The sequence below is a fragment of the Ipomoea triloba genome, chromosome 9 (genome assembly GCF_003576645.1).
Source record: "Ipomoea triloba cultivar NCNSP0323 chromosome 9, ASM357664v1".
NCBI classification, from domain to species: domain Eukaryota; kingdom Viridiplantae; phylum Streptophyta; class Magnoliopsida; order Solanales; family Convolvulaceae; genus Ipomoea; species Ipomoea triloba.
This window is the reverse complement of record NC_044924.1, coordinates 2910264-2923234: the sequence shown is the minus strand read 5'-3', so window position 1 is coordinate 2923234 and position 12971 is coordinate 2910264. Positions and strand designations below refer to the sequence as shown.

At 33.1% G+C, this 12971-nt stretch overlaps 1 protein-coding gene across 1 annotated transcript; it reads left to right on the top strand.

The window, feature by feature from the left end:
- The first annotated feature begins 10545 nt into the window (after positions 1 to 10545).
- LOC116029376 (1-aminocyclopropane-1-carboxylate oxidase 3-like) lies at positions 10546 to 12514 on the top strand. The gene is made up of 4 exons (XM_031271357.1): positions 10546 to 10737; positions 10862 to 11088; positions 11327 to 11660; positions 11921 to 12514. Exons 1-4 carry the CDS (start codon positions 10633 to 10635, stop codon positions 12212 to 12214), a joined length of 960 nt encoding a protein of 319 aa, XP_031127217.1. The 5' UTR covers positions 10546 to 10632; the 3' UTR covers positions 12215 to 12514.
- The last annotated feature ends 457 nt before the right edge of the window (positions 12515 to 12971 follow it).

Genomic DNA, 12971 nt, shown 5'->3' with positions numbered 1-12971 from the left:
ACGGTTTTAGAATTTAATGTTCATAATTTTTGAACTCTATATTCACAATTACAAAACTCTATGTTTAATATTTCTGTACCATAGGTGTCACCAGTCACCACTGTTCCACTCTTAATATATGAGACTTATTCAATACTTAGGTTTCAAGATGACATAGCAATATAGCATAGCCATGTCAATAATTTTTTTAATATAATAATATGATATGGCTTGCAGTGCCTTCATGTAATTAATTTTTTTTGGAATATACTCGATGGTGGAATTCCTAATCTTGTTCAATCTCTCTGTTTTTCTTTTATACCGGAAAATTTCTCTAATTAATAAACATACCACTGAAACTTGTTAACTGATCTGTCCGATTATGGGCGATTTTCAACTTTTTGAGATTGAGAAGTAAACACTCCTAGATTATTTGGCTTCTGTCTATCAGACAGTCTATTTAATATGTATGTCGCTCGAAGTCACATTAGTACTAACGCATGTCACATCTGACCTACTAGGTTACTGCACGAGCACCACGCAGGTCTTATCTGCTACTATTAACCAATAAATGATATGTTATGAGAATACATGTCACATCTAACCTGACAGGCCACTATACGGGCACCATGTGGGTCTTGTCCGCTACTATCAACCAATAAATGATATGTTATGAGAATTTTTTAAATGAGTGGATACAAGTATGATCTTAAGTTACTTGAAAGTCAATACAATTATTTGGATCGAGAAAAATAATGGTGTAAAAAGGGTAAATGAATAGAAATTGAAGCATGAATCTCATATGCTAGCCGTGTAAGTGTGTAACACAAGGAGAGAACTATACTACGTGTAATCATAGGAGGCAGGCTAAAATTATTGTCATCGTTAAACTCGTTGATCTTCAAGATTCAAACATGGTGGCTAAGGCCGGGACTTTAATCTCTTCTTCAATGGTGGCCTGGGCATCCTCTGTCTGTACCAAAAATCCAAAATCTTCTCTTTTCTCCAATGTTCCTCGCGATATATTACTTCTGCTGCCACATATATATGCGACTTTATATTTCTTTTTCCTAATAGCATGCATATTGTATTTATCTCCAACATGGTAAAATTAATTAACATTCGATTTGAATAGCATTAGCAAAATTTAACCTTTATGTTAAAAGGAGATCTGATTCATAACTCTTTAACATAACATAGGCTGAGAATAGAGCTGGCACAAGGAGAATCGTCACTGGTTCTCCCGAAATTCTTCCCCACATAGAGAGCCACTTTAGCTACAACATTGATTACTTTTTTACAAAGGATACGTGGACACATAGGTTATTTTTATGGGTTATATATGTAGTAACTATTATGTGTGTATTTTGGAATAAAATTTTATTAAATATAAAAAGTGGGGAAAAAAATGAGCTTATAAATTGATTGTCCGGACTCCGGACCCCATATGGTCATATCTTATTTATACTCTCCCCATTGATCGATAAATTAAAATTTAAAACATTTTTCATAGATGAAATCAAAAGATCAGAGCCCATGGTTTTTACATACATACAAAAAAAATAAAAAAAAAATAATAATAATAAAGAAAAATTAAAACAGATCTTATTAATTACATATAGTACAGCACTACAGCCAATCAGTTCATCTGAAGAGAGACACTAAGCTGAGCGTGGCCTCTAGCCTCTACATTAATTATCAAAGAAAGAAAGGTTATAGATAACCATATCAAGTTAAATTAATCTAGACGGTTGACTTAATAATTATTTTATCTGTCTCATTTTATCAGTCATATTTATTATTCATTGGTTAAATCAATTCTTTATTTTTTCTTAATTTTTAAATGTTTTTTTTTAATTTTTAAAATTTATTTGTTGTGTTTTATAGTACTTTTAATGTAGTTTCTAAATATATAAATTTTAAATACTAATACTAAACTTAATATTATGAAAAATTAAATTCAAAATAACTTCAGTCAAATCTTGTTAACCGAACCAGACAAATAAAATAGGATGGAGGGAGGATAAAATTATAAATTTGACTTTCAATGGGAGCAGTTGATTCGCTTTCTTCGGACAAGCTAGGCTAATTTACCTCTTTGTGATTATTTGCCGGTTAGGGTCACAACTGGGTTTATACCTAGTATACACCTTCAAGGCTTCAAGGGAAACTCACATACCGTATTACATCATGTGCGATGTGACTGAATTTACCTAGTACATACTTTTTAAGAAAAACCATAACTTTGGGAGAAATCCGCATACCGTATTAGAGACACCATATACTATATGACATAGTTTATTTAATTAGTGCATATTTTTGGATCGAGAAAAAACCTGCATATATATCATGCTAGAAACATCTTACGCAATGAATTCGACTTAGAAAATATTAAGAACCATATACTTCAAAACATTTTGGTACCATTATCACTCACTCAACCACCCTAAAATATCATAGTATGTTAGGATATACCGAACCGGTGTTTCAGTAGCTGCATGGCACATGATGAAGTGGGAATTTTTGTTCCCTCACATGAGTTGCCGGTGAAGTCCGTGAAGATAGATGCTAGGGGCCAGGGTATGTACAAGTAGCTTTAGAACTTCAAATAATGTTTTTTTCTAAAGGACTTTGAATAATTTTATTCACTTATTTGTACTAAATTGTAAATGTCAACTAATTACCTGTAATAAAATAAAACAAGAGAAATGTTACATGGACATTTTTGGACGGTGTAGCATTATTTTTTTGGTTTCGCTCAAAACAATAATCAGTATACATGTAATGATTAGTAAAAATTCAATCTATCAATGTCATCTCGATCAAATAATTAAGGGAAAAGAATTAGAAATGGTGAGTAGAAATGGAATGAAGAAGCTAATTATTGACAGGTGGGGAATTTTGCAAAGATAAGAACTTTAATTAATTAGCATGCATTATATTGTGATATGATGTATGTAGTGTATGTTGCATGCATATATACACATATATATATAAGAATAAGAATATGAAGGACAGCATAATGGTGGTCTTTGAGGATAGGGTACGGTTGTGTGTTGGGGTGATAGGCTTTATTATATTGTGCACAGCTCTATCAATCAACTCCCACCCCTCACATTGCCATCAATGATAGATCAATCCACAGTGGCAACGCAACACTAAAAAAAAAAAAGCTAAGGGGTGATCGCATGCGCAATATAATCTATCGCATGCTTCTCCTCTCCTCTTTTTCCTCATAAAGTTATTAATCAAACTTTTATGCCAATCTCTGCTTGCTTAAAGGAATCAATGATTTTGCCTGCTAGACCAACTCAATTGGTTCTGGATTATAAATTATGAATAAAAATACATGATCAAGTTTTTGTAGCTGCAGTATAAGCGTTACACCTAATGTCGTACATAGTGAATTCTTTTTAGACACAAAATTAAACACTCATTCTTTCTTCATAAAAATTTTAAAGTAATTAAGGGTTTTTGAGATTAAAGTGCAAATCTAAATTATGATTAATTGGGTGAGAATAGAAGTCTACAAACACAAGTTACCTAAAGAGGATGACCCACAAACAGCTCCCCGTGTATTATTGTGTTCTGGCAGCTAATGTTTTTTTTTTTTTTTTGGGGTGCCTCTTCTTACTTTATTGTTCATGATCATTTAATCTTTTTTCTTTTTCTGTGCAGTGAAACGTGTCCCTAGTTGCTTGTACAGGTTTTGTAACCTATAAGTCTATAACAACCCATTCAGCCATTCACTATTGGCAACGTACCCTATCTAGTAATTATTATAGAGATCCATGAATTTTAACAAAGTAAAATATTTATTGTCCCACATCTTTTAACCGCTTGCTAGAATTACTAAGTTAAAGGACCCACTTAACAAAGAAGGTTAAATAATCAACACATTTTTGTTAGTAAAAAGCATGACTTGACAATTTTTAAGTCAAGTTATAAAGAAAATACGATGAAAATGCACGATTTAACAAGAAAGATGCTTCTTTTTTTTTATACTTTTTTACCGTTCAGATGTTCTAACATTATTAAATAAAATGAGTCACTAAATGAATTGAACAAGGTTGAATAATAAACATATTTTTATCGTTAGAAAGCATGATTTTTTTTAACAAATATTATATTTTTTGTAATACATACATTCATATTAAGATAGATTAATTTATTTATAGTTAGAAACTCTTATCTCGAATCATGGTTTAATCGAAAAGTAGAAAAAAAAATGTAGGTAGGACTTAGGAGGGTGTTAAATGTGTGAACCCCTAATATGAAAAAGAATACTCCGTGCACGTCTTCTACATTATTTATTAAGGAAAATATCAAAACTTATACATTAATCTAGTATCTATATTTATATCATATGAGTTAAATTTATGAGAACGACTTAGAAAACGACTGATATGCAAACTTGCCTAAATCCTTCTGTCCATTTGTACAAGTCAATTGAAACTTGTGGTTCATTTCACAACATACAAGGAAATATCATTCTCAGACCAATTAATAAATGATTTATAAACATTGCATTAAAATGGAAAATGCTACGCCACTTACTAACAAGATTTTAATTAATTGGGATCGGAAGAATGTCTTTCTTTTAAATCTTCTTGTTAATTGGTTGTTATGGGTTTGTTCGTATTTATTAAAGCGTCAAGTTTACGTCGTCTTCTTTCTTTATTTTTGTAAATTGCATTTTCAATAAGTCACTAATTCACGGAAAGAGAAGCGACCACAAAAATATGGTAATGGACATTTATTTGTATAAAACAAATACCAAAAGTCACAAATAATATATATATATATATATATACACATATATATATGAATGATTCAACTGAGATGCGGTCAGGCCTTAACCTGCGACCGGTGCGAATGCACCATTAGGTATGCAAAAACACACCAAAAAGTATTAGGAAATGAACCACAAATAAATGCAACAATGCACCACAAAATGCACCGGCCATTAGGTACGAATAAACGTATCACACAATGTTCGGAACCACACCATCAGGTGCGGTGGATGTATGGTGCATTTTTTGTGTAGTGCATTGGTGCATTTCCTAACACTCACACTCACTCTCTCACACACACACATCGCTTCTGCCATCATGCATACAAATGATCAACTGTTTCAAACTGATACATCTTAAGATATATAAAACCACGCACCTTAAGTTTAAATGACTGATGCATCTTAAACTAGAAAAGTGACACACCTTAAACTTTAAATATATGCACCTTAAGAAGGAAAACGACGCACCTTGAGTTATAGAAAGATGCACCTAAAGCTTTATACTGACACACTTTAAGCACAAAAACCATGCACTTTTAGAAGGAGGACGACGCACCTTAAGTTTGACCAATACGTAAAAAAGTCGAATTGTCACCACATTTTTGAAAAGTTTCTTTAATTTGAGCTGTTGATTTTGACTAGATCAAGGACTGAGATTAAAGTTCATACTTTACCTTACCGCATTTGATAACTTATAGCATAGTTAATTTTCAAGTGATAAATTACACACAATGATGCTGAATTGATATGCATGATGGGAGTTTCATTATTTTGTGGGGTGACTCATTGTAAGCACTAAGCATTAGTCTTTTTAACAATGGGGTAGTTGAGCCTTTTAATTTAACATGTAATATTATTTAGAAAAACAGAAAAATGTTAGATGGGAGAGGAATTGAGTAGCTTTGTCCATGCACGTGTATTTGGGTTTATATTCAGAATATATGTTGAGAATTTATTTTAAGTTCCGAGGCGGAATTGTGTGTCGGCTGGACTGCTGTTTTGAGCACATATCCAGATCTTTCTTTTTGGATCTGCCAAGCCGACATTCGCCTTCATTAAGGTTAATTACATACGTAAACCACCATTTTACTTTCTCCTTTCGGTCTTTCCCAACTTTACATGGAACATGATTATCATATTAATTACCCTTTAATCATCATTCCTCCCTTTCTAAAAGTTTGTTAAGTTGCCTTTAGTATATACTATTAATACTACACCTAAGGGCCTACAACCTACGGCGCTTTTCTTTTCTTTTCTTTTTTCTTTTTTGAAGTATTAAAATGTGAAATTTTAAGTTGTAATGAAGTTTAAAAGGGCCTCTTTTATGGTAATTGATAGCATTATGCGATTCAAATATAGGGGTTAGAATATTATATTCTTCCTCAAAATATTGAATTCTCAATCCTAAGGGCCCACGCTTCTGCCCGACAGAGTATGTGGGAGGAAATAAATCAGTGACACAACAGAAATGGTCAAATATTGGTGCGCACAAAAAATCTATTTACTTTAAACTTAGTGTGGTGATTCGTAATCTGACTTGACACTGTGTGAATTTGAATCCAGCTATAAATATGAATGAAAAAAAAATAGTTAAATAATGGATGTGCAGTGGTGTGTAATGTTAGTAGTGAATAAATGAATATTTAAATGACTAACAAGCAATAGTAAGAATGTAGTAATTCGACATAATCTATACTATTAATAAAAACAATATCCTCAGTTTTAACTTTCCGCCAAAAAAAAACCTAGAATATTATGGTTTGCGTAATATTGTAAAATATGGTAATACAATTCCTATCTCTAGTACAATTGTAAAATAAAATAGAAATCCTAATAAAATATATTCTTCCCTACGTTCCTATTCGTAATACAATTCTAGACTAGAATTACTAATGGTAATAATTTAGTATATATATATTTTCCTGCAATGCAATCTATACTATTAATAAAAACAATATCCTCAGTTTTAACTTCCCGCCCAAAAAAAAACCTATAATATTATGGTTTGCGTAATATTGTAAAATATGGAAATACAATTCCTATCTCTAGTACAATTGTAAAATAAAATAGAATTCCTAATAAAATATACGCTTCCCTACGTTCCTATTCGTAATACAATTCTAGACTAGAATTACTAATGGTAATAATTCAGTATATATATTTCTCTGCAATGTAATCTATCTATACTATTAATAAAAACAATATCCTCAGTTTTAACTTCCCGCCCAAAAAAAAACCTATAATATTATGGTTTGCGTAATATTGTAAAATACGGTAATACAATTCCTATGTCTAGTACAATTGTAAAATAAAATAGAAATCCTAATAAAATATATTCTTCCTTACGTTCCTATTCGTAATACAATTGTAGACTAGAATTACTAATGGTAATAATTCAGTATATATATTTCTCTGTAATGCAATCTATACTATTAATAAAAACAATATCCTCAGTTTTAACTTTCCGCCCAAAAAAAAAACCTATAATATTATGGTTTTCGTCTAACTACGAAGAACACGAATCTACTTTGACCCGACCCAAATCGAAAGTGGACCCCACATATATTTGTACCACAATATTGCCAGTAAAATGCCATTTTATGCTATTTTTTTTTCCAACAGTTATTTGTCCATAGAATATCAACGTGTTGAAGGAAGAAGATGATATATAGTGAAGGGCAATATCATCTTCACTATATATCATCTTCTTCCTCCAACACAACGCTCTACGGTCAACCAACAATTACTGAACTGATTATCCCATTACTCCCATGTAAATTTTTCTCTAATATAGTTATACTTACTGAATATCAAAATATAAGTGTACCTCAAGATCTTGCAATAACTAACCGACAATTAATTAAATTAATGAATATGATGCAATAATGTAAATTATCTACCTATTGCATTTATACACTTATTTTAGAACACTGAATTTTTGTGATATTTGTTGCATGCAAGGAAGACTCATACTATAATTGCATTTATACACTTATTCATACTCATATTCGATGTTATAATTTATATAATTGTACATCGATTCAAATATTTCTTAAAATATTATAACAAATTCATTCCGTGCAACGCACGGGTGAAAATACTAGTTATGCAAATAATTGTATACGATGGGTGATGGTCAAGAAAATAAATCTATGTAAAAAATATTCTTTGTCACGTAAGTAAATAATAATTTTTAAAAATTATATTCTCCAATTTAAAATACAATTACTCTAAAACCAGGGTAACAACATTAAAATAGTACAAGTTTATTAGAATGCATAAAAAAGTCCACTAATCTTTTATGTAAGATCTATAATTCATAATTATTTAAATATATTTTCATCCCTGGCCACTATTTGGTACAGCTAAAGTAAAGTTAGTACCACATTGTACAGTATTTTAGCCGCATAAAATATTAATTAGAAAAATGCAAGTTGGTTAATAGGACAAGGATGGGGAACACTCTTTGTCACATAATATATGTTTCACCCACTTGGTCACCCTATTTAGAACATTATTTACATAATTTTATGTAATTAATCAATTCACTTTAAGACTGGTCACATAATATATGTTTCACCCACTTGGTCACCCTATTTAGGACATTATTTACATAATTTTATGTAATTAATCAATTCGCTTTAAGACTGGTCAATTTATGTTAGTCGAGAATACGATGTAACTTTGTTGATATTGTGTAATACTTTTCATTTTCAAAGCATATTATACAGGCTGTTACTGGGACATGGCGGCCACAAATAGTTGTATGTAAAGATGGACTGGGGTATTGGGGTACATCGTACTACACCACACTAACTAAAATTAACTTTCTAGAGTTACTAGCTAGATCTGAGAGTTTTGTTGGTCGGTTTGTCTCATGTTTTTTTGGTCATCAAGAACCACACTACATTTTAAACTATGTTTTGTCCTCACAAATTATTGATTACTTCCAATCTACCATGTCAGTATTATGCTCCTTAATTATATTATGCTTTTTTAAATTAGGTTATTAATGTTTTTTTTTTTTTTTGAAAACAATTAGGTTATTAATGCTGATAAGATTAATATATTAACATATGTAATATGTTTCTTGGATAATCCAATGGTGTGAACTCAATTGGCATATCATGCATATTCATAAATAAATAATATAGTATGATGTTAATGTAATGCACTCAATGTACTTGTTATAGTGGCTCTTTATTAGAATAATATATAGTCTAGATTGTTCTTTAAAAAAAAAAAGACTTTTAATACAATTCTCCATAAAGGAACATAAGAAATTACTTAATTTATGATACGCTAAAGTTATCCACCATCACGTAGAAGCCATAATTCACTATAGGGAACTTTAATCGTACGAAGCTTAAGTTGTAAATTCTCAAAACCAGTTTTCATTCCATTAACACACCCAACTCAGATCTCAGATCTCTACTATTACCATTATTTACCACTTAGTTTTTTAATTGTTCCAACTAAATCATTCTCTTTGATTTACAAGGAAAGCTTAGGCTACAACCCAAAAGTGCACTCTTGATAAAAACTGTCAGGCTTTACAACCCTAGTTGACAAATGATCATAAGAAGGCAAACTAAGAAGACCAATAGGCCGGACAACTCAGATCACACAAAGAATCAAACTTAGAATCTTGTGGTTACCAAGTTATCTGTCCGACTAATTCGGTTGGGTCCCACAAAATCAATCCCAAATAAGTGGGAATGAAGGAGGATTAAGATAAACATTGTGAAGGTAGAAAGTAAAGATTGAAGTGAAGGAAAATAGGAAAAGAAGTGGTAAAAAATGGGGTTAGTGAGTGGGGCTACCTGCAGGCAGGGTCAAGATCCAAGAAAGTAAAAGCATAGAGAATGGGCACTAATTAGGTACAACCCCACCAAGCAAAAGATTGATGAATAAGAAGATAGCCATAATCAGCCATGGCTAATTGCTTCATTCCAACAGCTTCTGCCAAATTGGTAGGGGTCCATAGGGATGTGTTCACATACGTCCTCCACGATTCCTGTTACCACTTCCCACTTCTCTCCTCATCTCAAATCACTTTATACCCACCTTAATTAGACACCCTTACCAATAATACGTGATCTATATGGAATGGACATGTCTCCCTTTAAACCAAGTTGTTGAGTTCACAAATGGGATTTGATTGAGGTGCTTGTATAGTTCTTTGAATAAGTGTTTCAACAAAAGTCATTGTGTTATTATACTTTTTTGAAAGTAAATTAACGCAAACTGAATGACAATGCACGTAGAATGAGGATATGTTGATTTGTGAGTAGTGGAGGCTTCGTCAGATGAGACCAAGCCGCTTCTTGCAGTTAATAGTGTGGGCATGACTTGACCACGCTTTTGTTTAACTGTGTTTATATCATGGACCTAATGACCTATAAGGAGGTAAATCGAGTCAATCTGGATTTGAGACTAGACACAAAATTGTATATTCCCGCACTGTCATTAGAAGCAAGTTTTAAGTGAGACTTCTCATCCATTAGATCAATGTCATAGGGACAGGTTTTCTAAAATTTTAATATTAGAGGAAATGTAGTATGGATTTGTTTATTTAACAATTGTTTAGCATATTTTGGATGGTGAAGTTAGGGTGTTTAATTTCTTATACCAACTCCATGTTTGTGATTTTGTGGGTTTTTTCTTTGCATTTTCCTAAAGTTGTAATTTCTTTTTCCTGAATAAATAAATAAATCAGTCCTCACTGGCCTTGGCCTATAAATACCCCTCCCCGGTAGTTCTTTCTCTTCATCCCTCAAGCAAACATACAGAGTGAGTGACAGAGAGTTGGAGAAAACCTTCCCCCCTTTTTTTTTTAAGAAGAAAGGCAGAGAAAGATGGCTTCTTTCCCCATTATTAACTTGGAGAAGCTTAACACTGAAGAAAGGCCTGCTACCATGGAACAAATAAAAGATGCTTGTGAAAACTGGGGGTTCTTTGAGGTTCAGTTTCTGATTTTCTGCATCAGATACAAATGTTCTTGAATTCTTGTTCACTTTGTTAGCTTGTTATGTTATGATTCTGATGTGTTTTGTTTTGTTTTTTTTTTTTTTTTTTTTTTTTCAGTTGGTGGATCATGGGATTTCTATTGAGCTTATGGACACTGTGGAGAAGATGACCAAAGATCACTACAAGAAATGTATGGAGCAAAGGTTCAAGGAAATGGTGGCTGCTAAGGGGCTTGATGCTGTTCAGACTGAAATTGATGATCTTGACTGGGAATCCACTTTCTTCTTGAAGCATCTCCCTGTCTCAAACATCTCTGAAATCCCTGATCTTGAAGATGATTACAGGTTAATTTTCTATAATATAATCCTCCCAAAACTCCAAAAACACAACTGTGCTCTCCCACAATCTGGGATGTTTCCTGTTCAACTACTACACAGCTAGTCACAGTTTCACACCTATATATGTAGGACCACAGTTACATTGACAGCACATCATGGTCCTATCAAAGGACCAATGAGATTAGCTTGACACATGTGTTTATGGTCCTTATTCTTGTTGGACTAATTATTGGAAATATAACAGGAAGGTTATGAAGGAATTTGCACAGGAGCTGGAGAAGCTGGCTGAGAAGCTCTTGGATTTGCTGTGTGAGAATCTTGGCCTGGAAAAAGGGTACCTGAAAAAGGCCTTCTATGGCTCAAAAGGTCCTAACTTTGGCACTAAGGTCAGCAACTACCCTCCATGTCCCAAGCCAGACCTAATCAAGGGCCTCCGGGCACACACCGATGCCGGTGGGATCATCCTCCTCTTCCAGGATGACAAGGTCAGTGGCCTGCAGCTTCTCAAAGATGACCAGTGGGTCGATGTCCCCCCTATGCGCCACTCCATTGTTGTTAACATCGGTGACCAGCTCGAGGTACCACTCCCAGCATATGTTTTTTTTAGTACTATTGACTCTGTTACAATGCAGTATCTGTTCATAACTACTCTCTCAACCTACTGAAGCACAAAGAGTCAATATCGCCTCCACTGAGGCTCGAACTCATAGCATATGTTGAAACCGCAAAAAGTTTAAACTGATAGTGAAACTGCACAGTTATATTTATATATTATATGCTCAACACTGCACGTACCTTGAATGTAATTCTAACACCGAGAGATCTTTTTCTCGTGAAGGTGATAACAAACGGGAAATACAAGAGCGTGCTGCACCGAGTGATTGCTCAGACAGACGGCAACAGGATGTCCTTAGCGTCATTCTACAACCCGGGGAGCGATGCTGTGATCTTCCCGGCACCTGCATTAGTCGAGAAAGAAGCAGAAGAGAACAAACAGAAGTATCCCAAATTCGTGTTTGAGGACTACATGAAGCTTTATGCAGGGCTCAAGTTCCAGGCCAAGGAGCCAAGGTTTGAAGCCATGAAGACCATGGAAAGCACAGTGAACAGCTCTCCAATTGCCACTGTTTAAGAAATAAGCCCCCAACTACAAAGATGAACAATTATGCTGGAGTTTAATGTATTGGTACAACACTAATCAAGTCTGTTAAGGTTGTTTCTGGGTTATGTACTGTCATTTGTAGTTTTCATTATGGGATGAATCATCAAATTAGCAATATTTTCTAAGCTTGGGTTTTCTCCTGAAGGCAATAATCCTTACTGGTGCAGTTTAATATAAAATAATCTCAGCTACTGTATGATGTGTGTGTGTGTGTGCTCCTTCACATAAAAGGGAATGTCTTGAATAACATCTTATCTTAAAAGTCAAAAAGTAGTTTACTGTAATAAAAGAGTATAAACAAAAAAAAGTCGTTTTTTTTCTGAAAGTGAGAGCATTTACAGCTAACAAACACCACAGAATTTTCTATTACTTCTATCATTATTTGACATGAATAAAGCCTTCTAACAGTGTTGTAAACTTTCCCTGTGCTTAAAACATCACAGTACTAACACCCCTTTTGCATATTCTATCCCGAAATGTTTTCTCGATAAAAATGTCTAAACAAATCATTAATAATGCTCTTAAAGGGAATAAAGAGGTGGGGAAGCACAGTGTTAGAACTCAAAACTCAAAAGAAAGATTTAAGCATAAGAAATGACATTCTAAAGTGTTCAAGGGATCAGGAGAGGGATATTAGCATTTTTTTTTTTTTTTTTTCAAAAAAAAAAAAAGCATACTTCAAGGACGCTAATCTTTGAAACTTTATGTCATTATTCTACTATTCAAA

Bases quoted from the DNA above. Each gene is read 5' to 3' on its own strand.
- LOC116029376 (XM_031271357.1), top strand. From the start codon at position 10,633: ATGGCTTCTTTCCCCATTATTAACTTGGAGAAGCTTAACACTGAAGAA. The intron at 11,089-11,326 runs GTTAATTTTCTA...GAAATATAACAG, and splicing joins GATCTTGAAGATGATTACAG to GAAGGTTATGAAGGAATTTG. The intron at 11,661-11,920 runs GTACCACTCCCA...TTTCTCGTGAAG, and splicing joins ACATCGGTGACCAGCTCGAG to GTGATAACAAACGGGAAATA.